The following is a 24,939-nucleotide window of genomic DNA, read 5'->3' as shown; positions in this document are numbered from 1 at the left end:
CGAATATTAAGAGTGTGTCATAGTTTATAATTACAATTGACACCAAGTCTGAGAATTCCTCAAAGAAAGACGCGTTAAATTTAGGAGGTCTATACACGGATAATACTAGAACGTGAAAATCTCCATGAATAACAACGGCGAGATACTCAAAGGACTTGAATTTACCAAAACTGACATCTTTACACTTTAACCGGCTCGAGTAAATGTTTGCTAAACCACCGTCCTTCTTTCCCTGGCGATCCGCACGAGTAAAACTGTAATCCGGAGGCGCAGTTTCGATTAAAACAGCCGCGCCATCAGAGCTAAGCCACGTTTCACTTAGTGCAATAAAATCAATTTTCCTATCATTAATAAGATCGTTGATGGAATGTCTTGTTAGTTAATGCTCTAACATTTAATAGTGCCATATTTAATGTTTCGGAGGAGCACAGCTGAATTCTATGTGCGTTATGGGTATTTGAAATAGAAATTAAGTTATTTTTATTAGCGCCGCTCTGTGCGTATTTTTTATGTAATCTATAATGTGTTTTAATAGATTTAATACATTGTTCATCTAAAGGTGTAATTGTAATTAAATTATTAGTGTTTATGCCGCACTGCCTAGATTTTTACGTGCATTGAGATTAGTTATTAAAGTAGTAATGCAGTGCACTTTTGCGGAAGACTTTGTTAAAGAATTATCATGTCCTAGCAAAGCAATACGGAAGGGGTTTGGAGTAGAAACAGACAGTCAAGACAGACGAATTACCTTAGCGATGTTTTCGGAGAGGACCCGGGCGTCGAATCTATTTGGATGCAGACCATCATGCTTGAAGAAATGCGACCTCACCCAGTAGAGGTCCCAGTTGTCAATGAACCCGATGTCTTGATTCCCGCAGAAACATTTCAGCCAGTTGTTTGATCTCAGCAGACGACTGTAGTATTCGTTTGATATTCTAACGAGAGGTAGTGGACCCGAGATGAAGATCCTTGCCGATGAGGTCCTCTCCTTCGTGGCTTTGATTAGTGCTGCGAAGACTAGACTTTTCAACTAAACATAGTTGATTAAAAGTAGTATGGACCCTTTATAAATGTGCCTGCCAAAGATAAAGACAATGATCTCATAAAAATTGTCTTTGAATATCTGAAAGAAAGCAATACAATATTCATTATTCTTTCTTAAATTTTTTTAGGAGAGACTCATCATGAGCAACTGTTTGGTTATCTGATTTACATTTCATAGATGTTCCAACATGGCACGTAAGAGGCAGAAGTAAGGAAATAACAGTATATTCAGTAAAAGCCCTCTACACAAAATACGAAGTTTTAATTTCAGGTAACAAATGCAAATGCTCCCTTATACTACTGATGCAATGAAGTAAATAATTCGATTTCTATTTTCCAACTGTCTAATTTTCCTACCACATACTGAGATAGCTGGAAAAAAAACACTCTAAATAAAAGAGAACTTCCACAATGTACATGGAACTTAAATACACTCGAGTGGGCAGCAGTGACAGTGGTTCAGAGAAGTCCATACAAGGTTCAAATATAGAGCACCAGTCCATCACAAGGTGCACTCACACACACACACACACACATATATAGCCCGATTTGGAATTGCCAATTAACTTAACTTACACATCTTCTGGGATGTGGGAAGAAAAACGGACTACCCAGAGGCAACCCAAAGCAGATGTTGTGAGAACATGCATACTTCACACAGACTCCATCCAGGCACAGGATTCAAACTCGGGATGCTGGATCCATGAAGCTGTTGCACTTACCTCTGTACTACCATGTAAAGGCATCTCTTTTAAATTAGCCATCTCAAATATTGGGGAGCTAATTTCACTAGAGCCAGAGTGCTGTGCTTGTAGGAACATTTTCAGGCTGATGTTTGTGACTGAGTTTGTTGTGACATTTTTTGGGGTGTTTTGGTTACAATGCAAGAGTTAATGCTCTCATCAAACAAATTCAGCCAACAGGATAGCAACCATTACCTGACTGATCCATGCTAGTTAGTTCTGTTCCAAATTCTCATCCTCCGTTATTTATGGTTGTTGAAATCCTTAGGGCCCGACCTATTCTTCCGATGCCTTCTACCATTAGGACTGAATCCTGTCTCATTTACTGTGCTGGGTTTATAAATTGTTCCTTTATCTATGTTGGTTTTCTGCTGATACTCCAGTTTCCTTCCACATTACAAAGATATGCATGTTACGTTAATACCCTGCAAAGGACTAACATCCTCATCAATGCCTACATTGCAGGTAGTCTTGCAATAGGTAAGTTCTGCCCTGCTAATAACCTTGACCTGCAATTTAAAAGATCAGTAAACAGACAGATGTAATGACAATGAAACATATACTGTATCTCAACTAATTAGGTTAGGGCTAGACAGATTTAAATATAGGATGAGCCAATCTTTCAAAATTCTTTGTCAATACTGTGTTGTTGTAACACTTCCAGTAATGAATATTTCTGCTAATCCAGACATAATGACTTTTAAAGTGTGGGAAAGAACTTAGCTATAAAACCAGAACAGTCTAAATTCAGGCCGTATGGCTCCAACATTGCACAAGTCTGAAATATTGTTCACTAAACCAATGCTTCTTCGGCAAGGGAAGCAAACGAATGTGTTTCTTCTGCAGATAAAATTTGATTCACTGTAGATATCACCTATAATAAATGCACCTTTTTTAGCCAGCAGCAATGTGTTTTTTTTATTAAAGAGATACGGTAATTCTGAGCTCTATACCATTACTGAGTGTTGACTCATGAGAGAGCATAAAAAATAATGCTGAGCTCACACTGTCGGAGAACAGAAAGCTATTCATAGGATGTATTTTTGACTGTCAGTTTCCTGCATTGAGCTAAACCTTGCATTGTGTCAAGTTTCCTCTCCTTTGGCCCAATGATAGCTTTCATTTTCCAGCATTTGTAGAAACAAACAAAAGCTTTCCCTGTCAGTGTATTCCTTTTGATGTACCAGATCTTACAGTACAATACTCTTAAGGATTCACTTTATGCTGTGTATAAGAATAGCAATGTACTGTTGCATTAGCAAAATGTTCATATTGGTTTTCCAGTGTCACAGAAGTGAAATCAGGGCTGGATTAAGACAGCCCTAAGCACTTTAAAGATTTTGGTGTCATCATATATGTGAGTTGCACTCATTTTCAGTGGAGGACTAAATGGGACAGCCAACATGACCAAGGCAAGAACGATCATGTAAGCCTTGGCAGTGGCGCAGCTAGAGTTTGTGCTGCTTCAATTTGCCTCCCTCCAACATATCTGAATATGTTAACCTATTTAAATAGAAAACTAAAATGATGTATAGAGAAAAATTAAGATACATTTTGCATAGATTTATTCATATATAGAGAAACAGCAATAATGTTTACATATAATTATCTATAAGCATCAACTAGACAAGAATATAGTATAGACGCACTGAAAAGCCATGTTCTGATTATTAGTTTAATATAATTATGCTGCGAAAACCAGAACTAGTGTAGTGTACAAGTGATAGGTGGGGATGTTTTCTGCGCAGAGCAAGAATGCAATCGGATTGATAACCAAACAAAATTATAAATTGTAAATTAGTTGTTTATCTTCCTAGAAATTATTATCGGTGTAATGTTTATGTTTATTTTTGCTATTGCCTCATAAATTTCAACTGTTGTGTCTGATGCCGTCACAGAAGTCTGAAAAATATTTTTGAAGCATTTTTGGATAAAAATCAGAGAATTTTACTTTTTTAATTCATGAGTGATATTTTTCTGAACCCTGCTGCTTAGACACAAATTGTACTGAGCCTTTTGGTCAATAATGCCGCCCCCAAAAATGTGCCGCCTGGGGTGGACTGCTCCCTCCGCCCGCCCCTAGCTACGCCACTGAGCCTCAGTCTAATTTTGTTGTATTTCCAATAATAGATAGATAGATAGATAGATACTTTATTAATCCCAAGGGGAAATTCACATACTCCAGCAGCAGCATACTAATACAAAAAACAATATTAAATTAAAGATTGATAATAATGCAGGTAAAAACAGACAATAACTTTGTATGATGTTAACGTTTACCCCCCCCGGGTGGAATTGAAGAGTCGCATAGTTTGGGGGAGGAACGACATCCTCAGTCTGTCAGTGGAGCAGGACAGTGACAGCATTCTGTCACTGAAGCTGCTCCTCTGTCTGGAGATGACACTGTTTAGTGGATGCAGTGGATTTTCCATAATTGATAGGAGCCTGCTTAGCGCCCGTCGCTCTGCCACAGATGTCAAACTGTCCAGCTCCATGTCAACAATAGAGCCTGCCTTCCTCACCAGTTTGTCCAGGCGTGAGGCGTCTTTCTTCTTAATGCTGCCTCCCCAGCACACCACCGTGTAGAAGAGGGCACTCGCCACAACCGTCTGATAGAACATCTGCAGCATCTTATTGCAGATGTTGAAGGACGCCAGCCTTCTAAGGAAGTATAACCGGCTCTGTCCTTTCTTACACAGAGCATCAGTATTGGCAGTCCAGTCTAATTTATCATCCAGCTGCACTCCCAGGTATCTATAGGTCTGCACCATCTGCACACAGTCACCTCTGATGATCACGGGGTCCATGAGGGGTCTGGGCCTCCTAAAATCCACCACCAGCTCCTTGGTTTTGCTGGTGTTCAGGTGTAGGTGGTTTGAGTCGCTGTTTTATATATATAAAATACGCTACCATGGCTGTCCGTTTGTCTGTCCAGGATTTTAAAATACCTGTAGCTCGCAAACGATTTGACCAATTGACCTGAAATCTGGTACACACATATTACGTGACATCTACTATCCCCTTTCGGGGTGATGATTGACCTCCAAGGTTATTCCTCTTTTTATTTTATTTTATTGTAGAATCAACTCTCGGCAGCGGCCAGCAGGACGGCTGTGTGGCACATGCGTATGGGCGCCGTTCTCATCCCTACCACCTTCGCCATCACTTCCACTACCTCTTCATATCTTAAATCATTCTTGAGGTATATTGAAAACTTAAGTGCCAGCTTAAGTGAAATATTAAGGAAAACGTACTAAGTAATTGCAACAGAAACACTGACTTAATCAGTTTTAATGTAAAATGATGCTAATGAAAGAAGAGAAGAAGCAGTTTGCTAGGGTGGAGAAAACAAGAGCTGTTCAGGAAGCTGCAAGTGCATCAACCTCTGAGCAAACGAATGCTAAACGTATAAAGAAAGAGTATGAAAATTAGGAATGCTCAAGTCAAGTGTATTCACTGCATATATATATTATTAACCTCTAATATGACTATTTTATTTTCATTTTCATTATTATAAATATATATATATATATATATATGTCATTTTTGTTCATTTAATGTGAGAGCCCCTTTTCGTGGAACCTGATTCAGCTGCACCATTGGCAGTTTTGCACCATATGGCCCATGGTAAATCCCACAATGGAAAATTTCTGTGGTGCCCCCTTTTCCTTGATGCTCTAAACACATGCTTATTTTGCTTAATGGTTAATCCAGCCTTTGGTTAAGTAATGGTTACCAGTACGATACTGTTAAATAGTTGAGCATTCCCTGCTGTATGTTCTCTTTTACTAACTTTGCAGGCTTTCCTCAGTGTTAATTTCCTAATTATTTGTAATGAATTTGATGTATCATATTACATCCCGGGGGCGGCGCGGTGGCGCAGTGGGTAGCGCTGCTGCCTCACAGTTGGGAGATCTGGGGACCTGGGTTCGATTCCCGGGTCCTCCCTGCGTGGAGTTTGCATGTTCTCCCCATGTCTGCGTGGGTTTCCTCCGGGCGCTCCAGTTTCCTCCCACAGTCCAAAGACATGCAGGTTAGGTGGATTGGCGATTCTAAATTGGCCCTAGTGTGTGCTTGGTGTGTGGGTGTGTTTGTGTGTGTCCTGCGGTGGGTTGGCACCCTGCCCAGGATTGTTTCCTGCCTTGTGCCCTGTGTTGGCTGGGATTGGCTCCAGCAGACCCCCGTGACCCTGTGTTCGGATTCAGCGGGTTGGAAAATGGATGGATGGATATTACATCCCAGGCACTCACAGCCTGTGTTGAATATGAACGCCCTGCTTATGTCCATGCTGATTTTTCTCTGCATTCTCCTTTTTTCTCCTGCATTCCCAAGTCATAAAGGTTAGGTCAGTTGAGGTTTTGCCAGATTGGCTGTAGTTACTGAGATATTTAATAGTTAATTAATTAATTAATTAATTAATGCAACACATTTGAAAAGCATTCAGAATTGCAAGATTATTTTTATTGTAGTTACAACTAGTAAGTAAACAGTCTAACATCATACAAAAAAGAAATTCAAAATATCTAACAGTGACAGGAAAAAAGTTATGTATGATTTGATTAATTAACACAATATTAATTAGTTATTAATTTTTATTAATATCAATGCTTCAAAAAACGCTTTTTATGCGATTTCCTTTTATGTGTGTCATCAGGACAATCACGTTGGAGACTCCAACAGAAGTCTGCCATCATGTGTATGTCCCATCTGCCTTGATATCTCTCCTCCATCACCTTCATATACTGGTGGAACCTCTCGCCTTGTTCCTCGCTGAAGTCTCCAAGGCTATCTGGAAATCTTTTTAAATGGCTATGGAGATAGTGCATCTTTATGCTCATATTAACTCCCAAATTTCTGAAGTTAGCAAGCATATCTTGCACCAATTCTTCATAATTGTTTGCTCTGTGATTACCCAAGTAGTTCTTCACAACAGAGACAAAACTGTTCCAGGCCGAAGCCTCAGTGTCATTCATGCATTTGGTAAAATTGGAATCGTTCATGAGTTTACGAATCTGAGGACCATCAAAGATTCCAGGTTTTAGTTTTTCCATGCTCAGTCCAGGGAATGATCCACAAATGTACTTGAAGCAATTGCCCGTTTCATCCAAAGCCCTAACAAATTGCTTCATCAATCCTAGCTTAATATGAAGCAGTGGGAGAATGATTTTGTTCTTGTCCACCAGCGGCTTGTTGATGATATTCGCATTGTCAACAATCATTTCTTCCCTTGTAGGCCATGACACTTTTGTCCAATGATCTTGCTTTGCCCTGCTATCCCAGAGGCACATGAAGTATGGGTATTTTGTGTATCCAGATTGCTGTCCAAGCAAGAAGTTCACCATCTTCAGATCAACACAAATCGACCACTGATGTTCATGATAACGGATTTTCTGTAATATGATTTTTACATTTTCATATTCTTCTTTAAGTTTTGTTGAGTGAGCAATGGGAAGAGATACGTAACGGTTACCATTGTGCAAGAGAACACATTTCAAGCTTCTAATGGAACTGTCTATAAAAAGCCGCCAGTCTTCTGGTCGATATTCTGTTAGTCCCATTTGAAGTACAATTCCTGGGATATCATTGCAGTATACAAGTTCTTCCTCTTTGTTGAAATATGGGAGAAGCCTCTCTTCTCTTGTCCGATAGGCTGTAATTTTAACTTCCGCCTTTAAAAGATTTCGTTCATTAAGTCTGGATGGTAAAAGTTCAGATGCTTGCTTGGACAGACGTGAGTCTCGAATCAGGTCATTGAGTTCTTTTTGGCTTAATGGTGGAGGCGTCGAAGAGCTTCCTTTAAATTCACTTCCACTGCTACTAACTGCCATACACTTCAATCCCTGCCTCTCTTCAGAGTCTGACAGTGGCTGGTTTGGTAGTCTGGTAAACACTGGTATGGGAACGTCATTGCCATGTGGAAAAGGTCATCTTGCTGATTCCAAATCAGGATAATCCCACCAAACTTTCTTGTAACGATTAAAGCCTTTAATCTTTACAACACAAAAATAACAATCGTCATGGTGGTTTTTCGGTTCTCTCCATACCATTGGCACAACAAAGTTTAAACTTTTTCTTTCACCTTTTGTCCACTGTCATAGGTGCTCCACACATGTTTTGCAAACCATATGTGGAGCCCAAGACTTATCCTGGTCTCCAAGCTGTACTCCAAAATAAGTCAGGTATACTCGATGCACAAAGTCTGTGATATTTCTTTTTTGTTTTTCAACCATGTACTCTCCACAGATGTAGCAGAATACATCAGGATTGTTGATGCAGGCTCTTCTTGATGAAGTCATAATTTTTACATGTATTTGTATACTTATTAAGACAGAACATTTTGGGTATAAACCAAGACTGGGTTGACAAACTTATACTGTAGCCGACTTCTTTTCACAGTTGAATAATTATATTGGATATTTCATTACCTAAGACACTGTTAAAGAGTCAAAAGACAGACCAAAAGCTATTGCATTTGTTATCACACACAAGCTGCATTGGGGGAATGCATTATTTTCATGGATGTCCATTATCTCAAAAACTTTTTTGTATACCTGTGTAATGTTTAATCAATTTCGGGTTCAAAGACGGAAGGAGTGTTATAACTATAGGGCACGGAGCGCGCAGGCTAGTCTTACTGACTTGCAGGGGGTGTGTTGTAGTGATACGACAAAGTTTGCGTCGGGGTCACATATTGTTTTTCACTTCACAAAATCTCTCCTATATTATCAAAAAGTACTTTATTTAACTGAATCTCGCACACTTTGTAAAGAAAGAGCATTACTGAAACTGAGAGCTATTTAAGGTTTGTCGATGTTTAAAAATCCGTAAAGCCCTAAAAAATGCACATACACATTTTGAAAAATGTTTTTAGATTACCCTCTTTCGTTTCCCATTTTACAGTCTAAAGTAAAGACTGATGTTTTTTTCAATAATAATGAAGAAATGCACGAAAACAGTAGGAATTCTAAGTGGAGGTGGAAATATATAAATTTGAAATTTTAACAAAAACTCGCACACAAGTCCACTAGTATACAACATTTCACACAAAACCTAGCCAAAATTTCAAAACTAGTCCATCTTCATACTGGCAGCAACACATTATTTGCGGAACAAGGGAGAAAGTGACCAGTGCGCGTTCGCTGATGGTGACGTCGCGGCGTGCGTCATGACGTTTGCGCGCCGCCGCTTTTCCGTGTTGTTATTATTATTATTACAGTGCGCTCTCGAAAGGAGGAGACCCAATCGCTGAGTACGTCTGTCAGTGTGACAGGCGCAGAGTGACTGAGAGAGTAGGCTGGAATATCATAGTCTAGTGTAGTCTTACCCGCCTGAAACGTCTGCGCGCCTTGCACCAAGAGCGGAGTTAACACTCAGTCCGCCGAAATTGCCTTCAACAGCGGAATGTTTTCTCGAAGGAGCCATGGAGACGTCAAGAAATCTACACAGAAAGTTCTGGACCCAAAGAAGGACGTGATAACCCGCCTGAAGCACCTACGCGCACTGATAGGTGAGCGAATAAGGGATATAGTGGCACTGCAATCGTTTCTCGTGGTTTTTCATTGTGAAGCGGTATTATGAACGTGTTTGGGACTTGTGCAGGACGCCAGTGTGTGCGCGCACACCTTGCACTTCCTGTCCAAAAGGCGCACAGTCAGCCACCTTTCCAGCTTACTCGCGCACCTGAGCCCAGGATGTCAACCATTCACAATCGCTTCAGCAACGTTTATTACGATTTATTCGCCGCCGCCTTTTTCTTGATTCACTCATTTATTTATTTACTTATTTATCTATTTATAAGCCATTGCATGTGATTATGAGAAAAGCAGAAAGGGACAGAAACGACACAAATACGGCTTGATCGAACAGGGATCATTCAGATATGACAGGCGCATTGTAGAAGTGCATAGCTTCCGATTCTTATTTGTTTGAGGTACCTGCTTATCTATTTAGCTGCCTGTTCAGCTAGTTCTTGATGAGTTTGTTAATAAAAACGGAAGTTACTGTTTGTCAAATTTGGGAAGAATGTTAAAATTATTGTAACTCATTTTCACACGTTTGGCAGAATGTTCTGCATCATAAGTATAACAATAATATAACAAATCACTTATTATGTTTTTTTGGAAATATGCGTTCAACCGTTAAATGCGTTTCAGGGCTGATTATGTTGTACCTGCACTATAAAATATACTACAATAAAATACTATAAAGTCTGAATTAGCCGCTATAATGTGGGATTTTCATAAGAAATGTAATGATTTAGTTCATGTGGTAGAAATACATTTTAAACTAGAATAGTTAGAAAGTAGTGACTTTTCTTGTCACATATATTGTGAGAGCATAGTGGAATCTTTGTGCTACAGTTGCAGTGATGTATAAATAAATATAGTAAATAACAGGAGAAGATGATGCATAAATAAAGAGGATAAATGAAAAACAGAGTAAATAAGAATAGAAAAAGTTACATCAGTATTTCAAATACTGTATTAAAATTTGTGCTTCAGTTTTAAATGCATCCATCCATTTTCCAACCCGCTGAATCCAAACACAGGGTCACGGGGTCTGCTGGAGCCAATCCCAGCCAACACAGGGCACAAGGCAGGAACCAATCCTGGGCAGGGTGCCAACCCACCGCAGGACACACACAAACACACCCACACACCAAGCACACACTAGGGCCAATTTAGAATCGCCAATCCACCTAACCTGCATGTCTTTGGACTGTGGGAGGAAACCGGAGCGCCCGGAGGAAACCCACGCAGACACGGGGAGAACATGCAAACTCCACGCAGGGAGGACCCGGGAAGCGAACCCAGGTCCCCAGGTCTCCCAACTGCGAGGCAGCAGTGCTACCCACTGCGCCACCGTGCTGCCCGTTTTAAATGCATAAAGTGTAAATATTCGTGATTGTAATAGAAGTTTGTCTTTCTTCATCCATTGATGGAGGTCAATATAGGACTAGATCCCTAGGTAAGGATAAAAAATTAAAAACTGCATCATATTTATAATCACTACATGCTTATGTTTGAGATTTGTCATTTTTAACTTTCTAGGAGTGGGTCGTAGAGGACTAGAACTACTGTTAAAGAATCAGCTATCAAAAGTATTATATTATTCATGATCAGTAGCCTTGAAATAGCATAAAAGGACACTCCACATACCATATTACCAGTCCCTGGACATTGAGATGAATTGAATGGTATATTATATGTGGGGATTTTATACCGGAAAGTCAGAAGGTAAAAGACAAAAAAAGCTGTAGTGATTTCAGATTGTTCAAATAGCCTAGAAAACAGGGTTTTCCAGGTCTAGAGATCGAAAAGTGCCATGTCTTGAAAAACTAGCCATTAAGATGAGTCAAATGGTATATCCTATATGGAGGTGTCTTTATACTGGTGAGTCAGGTGGGGCCAGTCAGAAAAAAAGAAGTGGTTTCAAAGTATTCATAAGTCATTCTTTTGAACACAATATAGTACAATAAATCTGCAGATGACAATACACTAATAGGCCTCATTTCAAACAACACAGACAAGAGGTGGAACATTGGACAGTATGATGCAGCCGTAATAATTTGGACCTTAACATTAAAAAAAACCTGGGAGATGATTGAAGACTTCCACATACCTGCCACCTGTTCACCTGTCACCCGCTCTAAATGACTTGCCTGTTGAGACGATAGTGTCATTTCAATTTCTTGGCACTGTGCCGTCACAAAAAACTTAAATAGAATGAAAACATAACATGCATTATTATAATTAATTGTTTTTGCACCAGCTGAGGAAATTCAGTCTATCCCAAACAGTATCGGTCCAGTTCTACACAGCCATCATCAAATCCATTCTGACCTCATCTGTAACTGTCTTATTTGGTGCTGCTACTGCTCAGGCCAAGATAATCTGCAGTGCATCATTAGAGCCTCTGAAAAGATCATAGGCTGTAACTTACCACTCATTCAAGTCCTATATGAGTCCATGGGAAGGAAGCATACCGTAAAAAATGTTGCTGATTCATCTCATTATGGGCATTACATATTCCAAAGACTTTTCTGTGGCAAACAACTTCAAACAGTGAAAGAGTTTCTACTCAGTACATATGTATACTTGCACGCCTCGGACTACCTGGACTGTATTCATATTTTATTTCTTTATATTTTGTGTTGCCCTTGTATGCTGCATCAGTACTGCCAAAACATTTTCTGGTGTACATTATTGTACCTGTCCAGTAAAGTGAATTCTAATTCTGATTGTGAATAACATGACAATTTGAAATAAAATCATATGCTGTAGTCATGAGTACTGCAATTACTGGCTAAGAATAACCTATTCCACTGTCAAGAGTATTGTACATTGTACAAAAAAAAAAATTTTAATGTGCACACACGTATTAATACAGTTTTGCATTGCCCCATAAAGTGATAGTTTTCAAGGGGGTGGCACTAATGGAGAAGGTATCACATTGTATGACAGATGCAGTCAAAATATAGAACCTTTTTATTGAACAAATTTTGCAAAAACAAACTATAATTTTGACAACATATTTTCAACCATACAAAGAGGCATTTAGACTTAGTAAAATATCCAGAAGTGCTTGTCAAAAATTGTATTGCACCGAATATGTCTTAGAAAAGGAATAAATAGTAAATATTTTTTGTAAACCAACTACACTTTCTGTTAATGTTAACAATCTCTGTCCACTGACACGTTAAAGTGACTTTTTAAACAACTTTATCATCATTAAACTGCATAATATTTAAATTAATAAATAATAACAATAAAATAAATAATAGTATTATTACTGATAGTTGCACTATTACTTCAAGACTTCAAGCCCAGGTGCATTACACAGTATTCACCAAATTAAAATAAAATACAACAAGTGCAACTTGGTGATGACATCTTTACCAGCTGAACCATCATTTAGGCAAACTGCATTAATATGGACCTTGTTTCAAGCTAAGCTATACTGGGAAGAAAAAAACAAACTATATTTCGAGAACAAAGTCAACATTTCCACTTTATTCTCGCCGTTTATGTCGAGATTAAAGTCGACATTTCCACTTTATTCTCGCCGTTTATGTTGAGATTAAAGTCGACATTTCCACTTTATTCTCATAGTTTACCTCATAATTAAAGTAGAATGTCGTAAACTAAACTTCTTCCTAAAATCAATGTTTAATCAATTACTTAATTTACCCCGTCATAAATTAATGCAGCACATTAAATGCTTTGTGTTACGTTCCCCGACCCAGTGGTTAATCACTACGCTTCTTAAACTGACTTCCTCCACACTAAGAGAAGACCGCGATCACCATACAGAATCCATTCACTTCATGATATTCCTGCTTTCTGAAAATTTAGAATGCTAAGATAAATACTTGATATCATTTTCATGATGAAATGCATTAAAGCAAGTATTACACATGCATGGTAGTGAGGCGGTAGTGCTGCTCCCTCGCAGTAAGGGGTTCCCAGGTGTATGTTCAGTGTAGAGAACTTTATGGCAGGTGTGACGAGGCTCCAAAAAACGTCTTTGTGAAATTAAAACTAGTTATAAACTTAGCCCACTTAGTGTTCAGAACTTTAAAAATATCTTTGTTATACATGTTTAATTATGCCATCCATTCAGAGTTGCGCCCATCTCTGAACGAGTCGCCAGCACATCGCAGGATGAATACAAGCAAAACATTCACTAGCAGGGTCAATATAGCACAACAAAACCCCACATCCTACATGACTTTGAAAGGAAACCCACCAGAAAAACATGCAAATGCAAGGCAGGCACGCCGCCGTGCCCCCATATGATTAATGCTTGCTTTAATGCATTTCACCATGAAAATTATATTAAGTATTTATCTTAGCATTCTAAATGTTCAGAGAGCAGGAAGATCATGAAGTGAATGTTTTCTGTGCGGCGATCGCTGCCGGCGCCTCCTCTTAGTGCAAGAAGAAGTCAGTTTAAGAATCACTTAACACAAAGCATTTAATGTGCTATATAACTTATGATGGGGTTTGAGAAAATCTAGTAAATTAAATATTCATTTTACAATTAAGTTTAGTTTACGATGTTCTACTTTAATGACAAATTACGAGAATAAAGTCAACATGTCGACTTTATTCTCGTCATAAGCGTCAAGATTAAAGTGGAAATGTCGAGAATAAAGTCAACATGTCGTCACACTATTATACAGTACCCAGGTACATTACACTGTATTGAAAACAAATAAAACAAGTACAACTTGGCTTGCAGTATTATCCAGTAGTATAGAAACAGTATTTACACATCTGACCTTTTAAAACTAAAGTATCTCCAGGCGACGGACGTGACTCCTTTTTTTCGGCAAAAGTTCTTCTGTTCGTCATGTTCAACTTTATCGTCGGCTTCAGTTTCGGAATGCTACCTATTTCATGGTGTAGCAGTGAAAAAGAGCCCTAGTGCAACAAATCTGTGTTTAGTGGTGTAGCAGTGAAAAAGGTCCCCACTTGAACAGTTTCCCGCTGCGCAATGTTCCGAACGTCGTTTAGGCAATTTAAACCGGTGTTGTGGTATAAGAAAAATCCATATCATAAAAAAAATAAAAAACGGTTTTCGGTATGAACCGGTATACCGCCCAGCACTAGTCATGAGATTATAAGATCAAATTTACTTCCAAAGCAGATTCTTATCATGAAGAGTAATTCCTTATATCTACATTATGAGCTGGACCTGGACATCTTAATGATTGTATCCTAATTCAGTGGGGAGGGAGCTCAGGAGAGGCCCACAGGCTTCCTCTGCTTTAAGAAGTAGTCAATACTTTCCTAAAAACCCCTTTGTGAAGTGATTTTTCATCATGCAAAAACTTAAATTCATTTTTCATTTAAATTTTATGTAAATTGGTGCCAGGAGAGTGAACCACATTTATATTCAAACAATACAGAATGACATGAAAGTTTGTAGTAGTATTTTAGCTAGTAGCAATCGAACCCCCAAACCTTTACAAAAGCTTGCTCGTGTGCTGATGTCACCACAGGTCTTTTCCTGACCGATATGCTGTTGTTTGAAGCTGTCATGAACATGAAATTTGAGTTAACTATTAATTGTCATATAAATAATTGTGATTAACTATTTAATTGCCCTGTTCTGTTCATTTAACACCACAGAGTAAGCCTAATAATTGTTTAATAATACACACACACCTTATTGGCATTGAACATTGGAACATATAAATAAAAATTGCATTTTTGATTTCCTTTTTTGATTTATAAACAAAAAATGTACAGGGCAGATAGTTCACAAACTGCTTTGGACTAGTGATGCCGAGGGTAATGTGAGAAACATGAGCATGTGAGCAATATATGTGAACACACAAGTACACCTCATTGCAGTCTGTGAAACCAAAACCTACTCCATTTGCCAGGCTGCTATAAGGAGTGAATCTAAATGCAGCGACATCAGATGAGGAAATAACTGAGATGGGGATTGCTGGTCTCCAGCATCCAGCACTGCCAGTTCAGAGGCAGCCGTGAGGATAGTTTCTGAACTTGGAATCAGCTCTGAAGCCTAGTTTTGACTTACTGTGTGAAATTGGTACACAGATCACACCTCACCACACTGCGTGAGTAACTAAAACAAATGTATACTTCTTGTTATACTTTCGATCTGCATGTTGATATTCTCCTAGTCAGTAAGTGACAGTGATTGGCCAGTGGCACATACCTAATAATGACACAGAAGAAGGTTTGAAACTCTGCTGTTGGAAGAAGAGTTGCACCGAGTGTCAGTATTATTGACCAAAAGTGGTGCAGGAAGGGAAAGTGTAATATTCTTGTGAGTGGGGGACCTACATGATGAGCAGATGTATTTCAAATGATTTTACATGTCTGCCTTATGTTTTGCGTCATATTTAGTCTTTTGTTCATCATTCTGGCACCCATGTTGCCAGCCTCTCTTTGAAATTCACCATTTTATATACACGGGTGCCACATCCGCTGTGCCATGTAGTTAGAAAAATTTCAGTGTGCAGTGACCCATCTTATTCATATATTTTACATATATATATATACAAGTATTAGGTTATGAAAATAAGAGGAAATTTTGGGTTATGTTTCTAACAAGCATTGTGTTTTGGCCATTTAAATTAAACAATGGCAATAATGAGTGTGTCCAAAATACCCCAGTCTTAACCATTTGTTCGGCTTCAACACTGTTCTTTCTTTTGTGAGTAGTCATACAAATATGATACCATTCCTTCAAGCCTCAAAACCTAACATAGCTTTCCTTTTCTACTTAAACAATCTCCTTATTTCATAGCTGTGATCATTTGTGGAGTAAGAATTCAGAAGATGTGTGTTTTTTGGTTTCAGTTGTAGTCAGTATAATGAATAGTCTGACTTACAGTATTGCTCATTGGTCCGGCTTGACTATTAAGTTAACTCTTTGGGTAAAAGAATACAGTGTTACTTATTTTGTTCATAATCCTGTCACAATATTCTGTGTGGAGGTTTGACTAAAATATTTACAGCTGTCTATCTTGCATCTTGGGTCTAAGGTTCAAATCAATTTTCTGAAGGCTTGACATATGGTGTGAATTGGTTCCATGACTTTTTGCTATGCGATTGCATATTAAATCCCTCTAATGTATGCCCTTTCTTCGAGTGGATTGAAAGCCGAAAATTACGCTTTGAACTAGTGTTGTTTTTTGTTGCAGTCTTTGTTGTTTTGAACCAAGCTCCGCTGTTGCACCAGCTGTCATGAGCTTAATACTTTCTACATATTCACACACACAAGTGGTTTTCGGGTGGTGGTTCCGCATTTAAGTACCACAGCAGGGCAACATAATTTGCAAAGTATTATTTCTACGATAAAGTCAGAAAAACTGAAACCAATTGAATTCCATTTATCTGAGTATCCTTGTTATGGAGCTATAACACTCTTCCTTTTTTTAAAAAAACAATTCTGCATTGTTATCAGCCACAGTTCTGTTTGTTTTACTTTTGAGCTGCTCTCCAAAATAAAATTTGTTTGCTCTTCTAGCCATCAAAAGGATTTACTTCTTTGTTAAGTAATCTCTACAGTTCAGGAGCTAAGGCAAGCAAGTAAGCACGGATGGTCAGGAGAGTATAAGACCAGTGCTCCATGAATTGAAAAGCACATTCTGAGCATCAGCGTACATTCGCTGTCTTCTCACACTGATTTTCATTCTGTTGTGTTATATTGTGCTTACTCAAAGAAAAGACAACATGTGCTCTAAATTGAGTTGATGCAGATGCAAAAGCATGTCAATCAGTAATTTATAATAATTCTGTTTTTAATAATACAATTTAAGTGTTGAAATTTACAAACCTTACATGATTCTATCAGTTCAAAGACCCATAACTGAAATCAGTGCAGATATAAAATTTATTCACTTGCCGTAGTATTTTAAGCCTTATCATAATGTGTAAAAAAGAGGTAGGGTGGTAAAAGAAATATGGAAACATGAGGTGTAAGATTGAAAATGGGTTGCAGGGTATGAAGCAGCAATCAACTGACTTGGGGATTCTGATGTAGTCAGAATAGTCTGTATGTATGATTGTAGAATAAGGAACAAACAGCTGCACATTTTTAAGGACACGAAACAACCGAAGATAGACACAGAGTTAGTGAAATCATTTCATGTTATTGATTGTTTAACATTGCTCTGTTTGCTGTTGTTCCTGGCGTTTTCCATTATTCATATGTTCTATATTTGTAAATAGCTCTTTGAGTTGTGCATATTTAGATTTAGTTGATGAGGCCATCTCTGAATAGAAATTTGTAAAATGGTTTGCTTGAGTAACCTCACTGTTGTGTTTTGTTTATATTCATCTTTAGACAATTTTATTCTCCAATCTTGCAGCATGTTATTGGTGTTTATGGTGAGTTTCTGTTTAAGTAGAAGTAGATGAATATCTATATGGAATATTAACTGTTTCGACACTGTCAGCATCAAAAAATAGCAAAAATGTTTACAATATACCATCATATGTGTTACACTAGAAAAATGTATATAATACACTAGTTTATAGCTATAGCTATCATAAATCTTAGTTTTTGTGTCTGCTCTTTTTATTTCTTATAAATTTACCGGGATTTATTTTTGTATTTTTGTAAATTCTTATCTCAATGTATTTGGGTACAATTTTGTGAGATCATAATTCTTGGGTGCCATATTGTTTTCACTATGTTACTTCCACATTACTGACTTCAACACATTGTGTGACATTGTCAGGCTTCTACTACAATATGGCAGCACCTGGTGTCACCCAAAACATATATAAGACCTATTTCTAGCCTCAGCATGGAAAGTTATTCAAGTTAATGCTAGTTTTATTTGTTTTTTGAATCTTCTATTCTGTTTTTTGGATTGTGAGATTTGATTGTTTCTTTTGGTTTTGTCATTTGGGTTTTCCTCCTTACTTTACTGATTCTGGCATAGTCCTTGCATGTATTTTGACCATGTTTATAACTTAGTCATGTATAGCAGCACAGAGTTTTGTGCATGTCTTTGTTTTTTTTCCCCCAGCCACATTCACCCGAACAAGCACAGAACATTAAACAGCAGACCCTTGTCTCGTTTTGTGCAATATGTTTAACTACCATCTCCAAACTGAGTGTGCCCTGGGATGGACTTTCATTCTAACATAAATTCTGAATTAAATAAAAAGCTCCTAGGGATCCCAGAAATGAATAAAGCTTGTCCAGAAATGAAAGGAAATGCATATCTTTGGGTTATTCATAACATTTTTTACTGTTTGTTTAAGCCTATTATCTTTCTATTATCCTTTTTGTGAGTTTAACTTTTTTTTAATCTAAAAGCTTCAATCTTCATCATAAGGGCACATAATTGGCATGCCTACAATCTAGAAAAGTGCCGCTGTTGCTGTTTTTTTTTTTTTTTTTTTACCTTTTGTGATTTTTAAATGTTTCAACTAGAAAGCTGCATTTAACAAGATGATAGGCAGCACATTTACCAATAAATTCAAATTTTATGAGCCTAATGTTGTTTCTAATGTTGTAGATTAGACCTGCAACAATTACATATTTTAATAGTCTGTTATTGATGAGTGTTATGACTAATCAATTAACTGTTTTAGCCATAACTGATTACTTTTGAATGGTTTGTCATTGTTCAGAAGCTATGCACATTATTTTATGCAGTTAGATGAGAATTACAAAAAGTATTAAATGTTCCAACTTTAATCTCCTTTTTCCTTTATTATTTTTTTACGGTTAATTTTTAGAAAAAAATACTGTTTATGTGGAAAATAAAATTCAAAATTATGTTGAGGGTTAAATATATATATATATATATATATATATATATATATATATATATATATATATATATATATATACACACAGTCATCCCTCACCTATCGCGGGGGTTACGTTCCAGAGCCCCCCGCGATAGGTGAAAATCCGCGAAGTAGCGACCTATATTTATTTTATTATTTATACATATTTTAAGGCTTTATAAACCCTTTCCACACTCTTATAAACCTTTCTCACTCTCTTGTTAACCTTTCCCACACTCTTATAAACACTTCCTATGCTCTTAAACACTTTCTACATTCTTAAACACTGCAGACCAACACTGCACACTGCACGCAGCGATCAGACGTCGATGTGTCTGCACTCGCTTTGTGAAGGGGGGTAGCTGAACTCACGCTGAGCAGAAGTGGACTTTGTGCTGTTTCTGGCAAAATGCCTGCTTGTAGCTCTGCGCGTTCGGAAGAAGGAGGAGGAGTGGGGGTGTGTGAGGGCTGAACGCACGTTCGCTCAAACCTCCCTCCCCAGAGGCGCAGTACGCTCCTGCTACTTCACATTGTCAAGGGGGGTGGGGAGCTGAATGAACGCTAAGGAGAAGTGGACTTTGTGCTGCTTGTCGCTCTGCGTGTCAATAATTTAAAAGCCTGTACAGCACCTATTTTCCTGTCTCACTGTCTTGTCTTGCGTGAAGTTAAAATGTTTTATAATAGTGAGATGTTACTCATATCCTTAGCCTGACATCCACATATTATATGTGTTAACAAAGAGTGTTTTATAAGTTTACATGTGTTTAAAGCATGTGGGATGGGTATTTTAAGGCTTAAACTATAAAAATGCTTATTTATATGGTCTTTCTATATCGCGGATTTTCTCCTGTTGCTGATGGGTCTGGAACATAACTTCCGCGATAGGCGGGCAATCACTTGTATTTAAAAACCCGCGAAGTCGTGAATCCGCGAAAAGTGAACTGCGAAGTAGCGAGGGATTACTGTATATATATATAAAAAAAAAGAAAAAGTATTTAAATAAATTCCAACTTAAAAAAAATAAGACACCTGACCTTCCAACTATGTTCAAACATGGTTCTTGGGGTTTTCAGAAAAACCACATATTGAAATACAGACATCAAATTGTCAACACATTTGTGTCAGGTTTGCTCCCTTCTTCTAGCAAATGTGTCCTACAGCAGTGATGTGATGATGCAATGGTATCAACGAGCCGGGAATACAGAGAAAGGAGAGAAAGGCAGGTCTGGCCAGTGTTGGGAAATATCTTTCATTGATCTGTTTATTTGCTGATATGAGCTGTGTTGATGAACATTTATAAATAATAAATGTAAATTATGTTTCTCTCAGTCGCAGTGTCCTTTAGGTGACTTGACAGCATAGTCTATTTTAAATATTTTTTTTTTATTTCATAGGGTGAGCTGTATATGAAATAGTTCTTAAAATGAGCCATGAGTGAATATGTTTATAGGGTGAACTCTTTGTTTTTTGGCTAAATAATTTTATGGATCAATACAATATAATACAGTACCACTTATTTTTTGTATAGTGTTCTTTACTGAGTGCAAATGCAGAGTGCTGTGAACAATTTTAATTTAAAATGCATGTATAGATTAGACAAATTACAAAATAGAGAACTGGTGCAAATGAATGCAGATTTATTAATACCAACAGAGACAAAGAGAACAAGATACTATAGAGACTGAGTAAACTTAAACTGAAACCAGCTATATCTGTCCATTAATTAATTGATGAACCATGGCCAGTTTGCAGCACAGGATATTAAAATTGTAAAAGAGAAAGTCAAAAACAAATTTACAGTCTTGTAGACCTCAGCTAACTGTCCTTCAGGTGCCTTTTGGCAAACTCCAGGCGGGCTGCCATGTGCCTTTTACTAAGGAGTGGCTTCCGTCTGGCCACTCTACCATACAGGCCTGATTGGTGGATTGCTGCAGAGATGGTTGTCCTTCTGGAAGGTTCTCCTCTCTCCACAGAGGACCTCTGGAGCTCTGACAGAGTGACCATCGGGTTCTTGGTCACCTCCCTGACTAAGGCCCTTCTACCCCAATCGCTCAGTTTAGATGGCCGGCCAGCTCTAGGAAGAGTCCTGGTGGTTTCGAACTTCTTCCACTTACGGATGATGGAGACCACTGTGCTCATTGGGACCTTCAAAGCAGCAGAAATTTTTCTGTAACCTTCCCCAGATATGTGCCTTGAGACAATCCTGTCTCGGAGATCTACAGACAATTCCTTTGACTTCATGCTTGGTTTGTGCTCTGACATGAACTGTCAACTGTGGGACCTTATATAGACAGGTGTGTGCCTTCCCAAATCATGTCCAATCAACTGAATTTACCACAGGTGGACTCCAATTAAGCTGCAGAAACATCTCAAGGATGATCAGGGGAAACAGAATGCACCTGAGCTCAATTTCGAGCTTCACGGCAAAGGCTGTGAATACTTATGTACATGCGCTTTCTCAATTTTTTTATTTTTAATAAATTTGCAAAAACCTCAAGTAAACTTTTTTCATGTTGTCATTATGGGGTGTTGTGTGTAGAATTCTGAGGAAAAAAATGAATTTAATCCATTTTGGAATAAGGCTGTAACATAACAAAATGTGGAAAAAGTGATGCGCTGTGAATACTTTCCGGATGCACTGTAACATCAGAAATAAAGGCATTCACCTTGAAAGTCCATTACAGTAATCCCTCCTCCATCGCGGGGGTTGCGTTCCAGAGCCACCCGCGAAATAAGAAAATCCGCGAAGTAGAAACCATATGTTTATATGGTTATTTTTATATTGTCATGCTTGGGTCACAGATTTGCGCAGAAACACAGGAGGTTGTAGAGAGACAGGAACGTTATTCAAACACTGCAAACAAACATTTGTCTCTTTTTCAAAAGTTTAAACTGTGCTCCATGACAAGACAGAGATGACAGTTCTGTCTCACAATTAAAAGAATGCAAACATATCTTTCTCTTCAAAGGAGTGTGCGTCAGGAGCAGAGACTGTCATAAAGACAGAGAAAGCAAACAAACAATAGGGCTGTTAAGCTTTTAAATATGCGAAGCAACGCGGCACAAAGCTGTTGAAGGCGGCAGCTCACACCCCCTCCGTCAGGAGCAGGGAGAGAGAGAGAGAGAGAGAGATAGAGATAGAGAGAGAGACAGAGAAAAACAAACATGCAAAAATCAATACGTGCCCTTCGAGCTTTTAAGTATGCGAAGCACCGTGCAGCATGTCGCTTCACTAAGCAGCTGCACAGAAGGTAGCACGTGAAGATAATCTTTCAGCATTTTTAGACGAGCGTCCGTATCGTCTAGGTGTGCGAACAGCCCCCCTGCTCACACCCCCTACGTCAGGATCAGAGAAAACGCAAGAGAGAGAAAGAGAAAAGTAAGTTGGGTAGCTTCTCAGCCATCTGCCAATAGCGTCCCTTGTATGAAATCAACTGGGCAAACCAACTGAGGAAGCATGTACCAGAAATTAAAAGACCCATTGTCCTCAGAAATCCGCGAACCAGCAAAAAATCCGCGATATATATTTAAATATGCTTACATATAAAATCCGCGATAGAGTGAAGCTGCGAAAGGCCAAGCGCGATATAGCGAGGGATCACTGTACACCATAAATTCTTGGAGCTCCTTTAAGGTTGTAGTAGACCTCCTGATACCTTCCATGATGAGCTTTAGTCTTGCCCAGTCATCAGTGCTAGTGCCATATTTCATCCACTACTTAACAGTCATCCTCTTTCTTTTCTGTGATATATTTTGACTTTGATTACCCCTCACATAATGCATAGCAAGATGTTTTATTAGTTCATTGATTTCTTTTATTATCTCTGCTTGTTTTAGCTAGTAGAGCTTCCATGAAATCATAAAGGATCAGTATATTTTATTTAGGGTTAATCATAGTCACTTCAGTTAATGTTGGATGAGGGAAAATTACCTTACTCTGCAAATAATTTGGAATGCAATTGGGTAAATCTTTATGCAGTTACAAGCTGCATTATTAAGAATATTTATACTTATGCCATCAAGGCATTAGAAGTTTTTGCTTTTTTTCTAAAAAGTCAGTTTTGTCCCAATTAAATACTATTTATTGGTTGTTAGATCTTTTTAAAAGTGAAAAATGATTGAGAGGACAAGTGTGACGGTGCGGGACCTGCTCCATGCTCCCACCACTGTTCTGGGAGCCTCTCAACCCAACACCATTGGTAATGTAACTGGATGAGCTGGACAATGAGGCCACCAAACTAAGCAGGGGGAAGGTGCAACAAGGTGCAAAAGTGCTTTTATTCAATAAAACAAATCCAAACAAAACAGTGTCCTAATAAAGTTCAGTGCATCAAAATGTCCATAAATAAAAAATCCCAAACGGTTAAAACAAGGCTAAATTGAGACTAAAATCCTTCCTTCTCACACTCGCAGTCATCCCTTGGATCCCTAGGGCGGACTCCTCCATGATCGAACCCACTCTTCCACATCATTTAAGCGGCGTGATCTGTCCCTCGAGTGCCGATCCTTCGCTCCACATGGGAGCCCTGACTGCGCTGACCTTTCTCATCAGCTAACTGGTTCCTCCGCTCACTTTCACTGTCCCCAGTGCCGTACTCTTGCTGTCCAAGCCTTTCTTTCTTTCACATCTCTTTTATGTCCCCATTTCTTTTTGCCGGCCTGTTCTTATGCGGCTCCGTGGGAGCAACGCCTCAATCACGCACCGCAGGAAGCCAATGAAGCAACTGAGAAAGATCGCACCCTCACGTGCAGGTGTGACTCGCCCCAGTTACCTCATCAATTCCCCGCAGCTCCAGGATCACGCACTCAGAAGCTGATACAGCCAAATGGATTATTTAAAAAGCCGCCATTATTTCTTAGCTGCGGACTCTTACCCCAGATTTCAAAATTGTTTGTGTACGATGCAATAAATCTACAAGTCAATCAAAAGCAATAATATTTTTACATTTTCAAAGAGGACTTCAAATAAATCATAAATGTAAAGGTTGTTTGTTCTAGGGCGAATAGTGTGGCACTGCTGAGTCTGTTTTTATCAAATATCCCTTCGACGTCAAATTGCAGGCAATGAAAGGCTCATTACCATTGGATAGCAGAGATTTAGAGGATTCTAATGATGTATAGGTATCTATGGTTGGTCATTTGTACTCTATGTCGGAGCTGTGCGTAAACGTCAACAGAAATAATGACTATGTAACCTCTCATCATTACGCAGAAAGCTCATATCGGATTCTCATGAAAATTTTGACTTTATTGAGAACTACAGTAATCCCTCCTCCATCGCGAGGGTTGCGTTCCAGAGCCACCCGTGAAATAAGAAAATCCACGAAGTAGAAACCATATGTTTATATGGTTATTTTTATATTGTCATGCTTGGGTCACAGATTTGCGCAGAAACACAGGAGGTTGTAGAGAGACAGGAACGTTATTCAAACACTGCAAACAAACATTTGTCTCTTTTTCAAAAGTTTAAACTGTGCTCCATGACAAGACAGAGATGACAGTTCCATCTCACAATTAAAAGAATGCAAACATATCTTCCTCTTCAAAGGAGTGAAGCAAACAAATCAATAGGGCTGTTTGGCTTTTAAGTATGCGAAGCACCGCGGCACAAAGCTGTTGAAGGCGGCAGCTCACACCCCCTCCGTCAAGAGCACAGAAAGAGAGAGAGAGACAGAGAAAAACAAGCAAGCAAAAATCAATACGTGCCCTTCGAGCTTTTAAGTATGCGAAGCACGGTGCAGCATGTCGTTTCAGGAAGCAGCTGCACAAAAGATAGCAACGTGAAGATAATCTTTCAGCATTTTTAGACTAGCGTCCGTATCGTCTAGGTGTGCGAACAGCCCCCCTGCTCAATCCCCCTA

General features: G+C 38.6%; 1 protein-coding gene across 4 annotated transcripts in view; it reads left to right on the top strand.

Annotated features, from left to right (window-relative positions):
* Nucleotides 1-8,992: 8,992 nt before the first annotated feature.
* ralgapa2 (Ral GTPase activating protein catalytic subunit alpha 2) overlaps nt 8,993-24,939 on the top strand; it is a 789,870-nt gene continuing 773,923 nt past the window's right edge. For 3 of the 4 annotated variants that reach the window (XM_051925541.1, XM_051925545.1, XM_051925544.1), the window contains exon 1: nt 8,993-9,294. In XM_051925541.1, the coding sequence (XP_051781501.1) occupies nt 9,189-9,294 (106 nt within the window). In that variant the 5' untranslated portion in view covers nt 8,993-9,188. The remainder of the gene's footprint in view (nt 9,295-24,939) is intronic. The other variant, XM_051925542.1, reaches the window with a different exon arrangement.

The sequence above is a fragment of the Erpetoichthys calabaricus genome, chromosome 3 (assembly GCF_900747795.2).
Source record: "Erpetoichthys calabaricus chromosome 3, fErpCal1.3, whole genome shotgun sequence".
Lineage (NCBI taxonomy): Eukaryota > Metazoa > Chordata > Cladistia > Polypteriformes > Polypteridae > Erpetoichthys > Erpetoichthys calabaricus.
The sequence above is the reverse complement of the archived record's forward strand: the minus strand, read 5'-3'. Positions and strand labels throughout refer to the sequence as shown.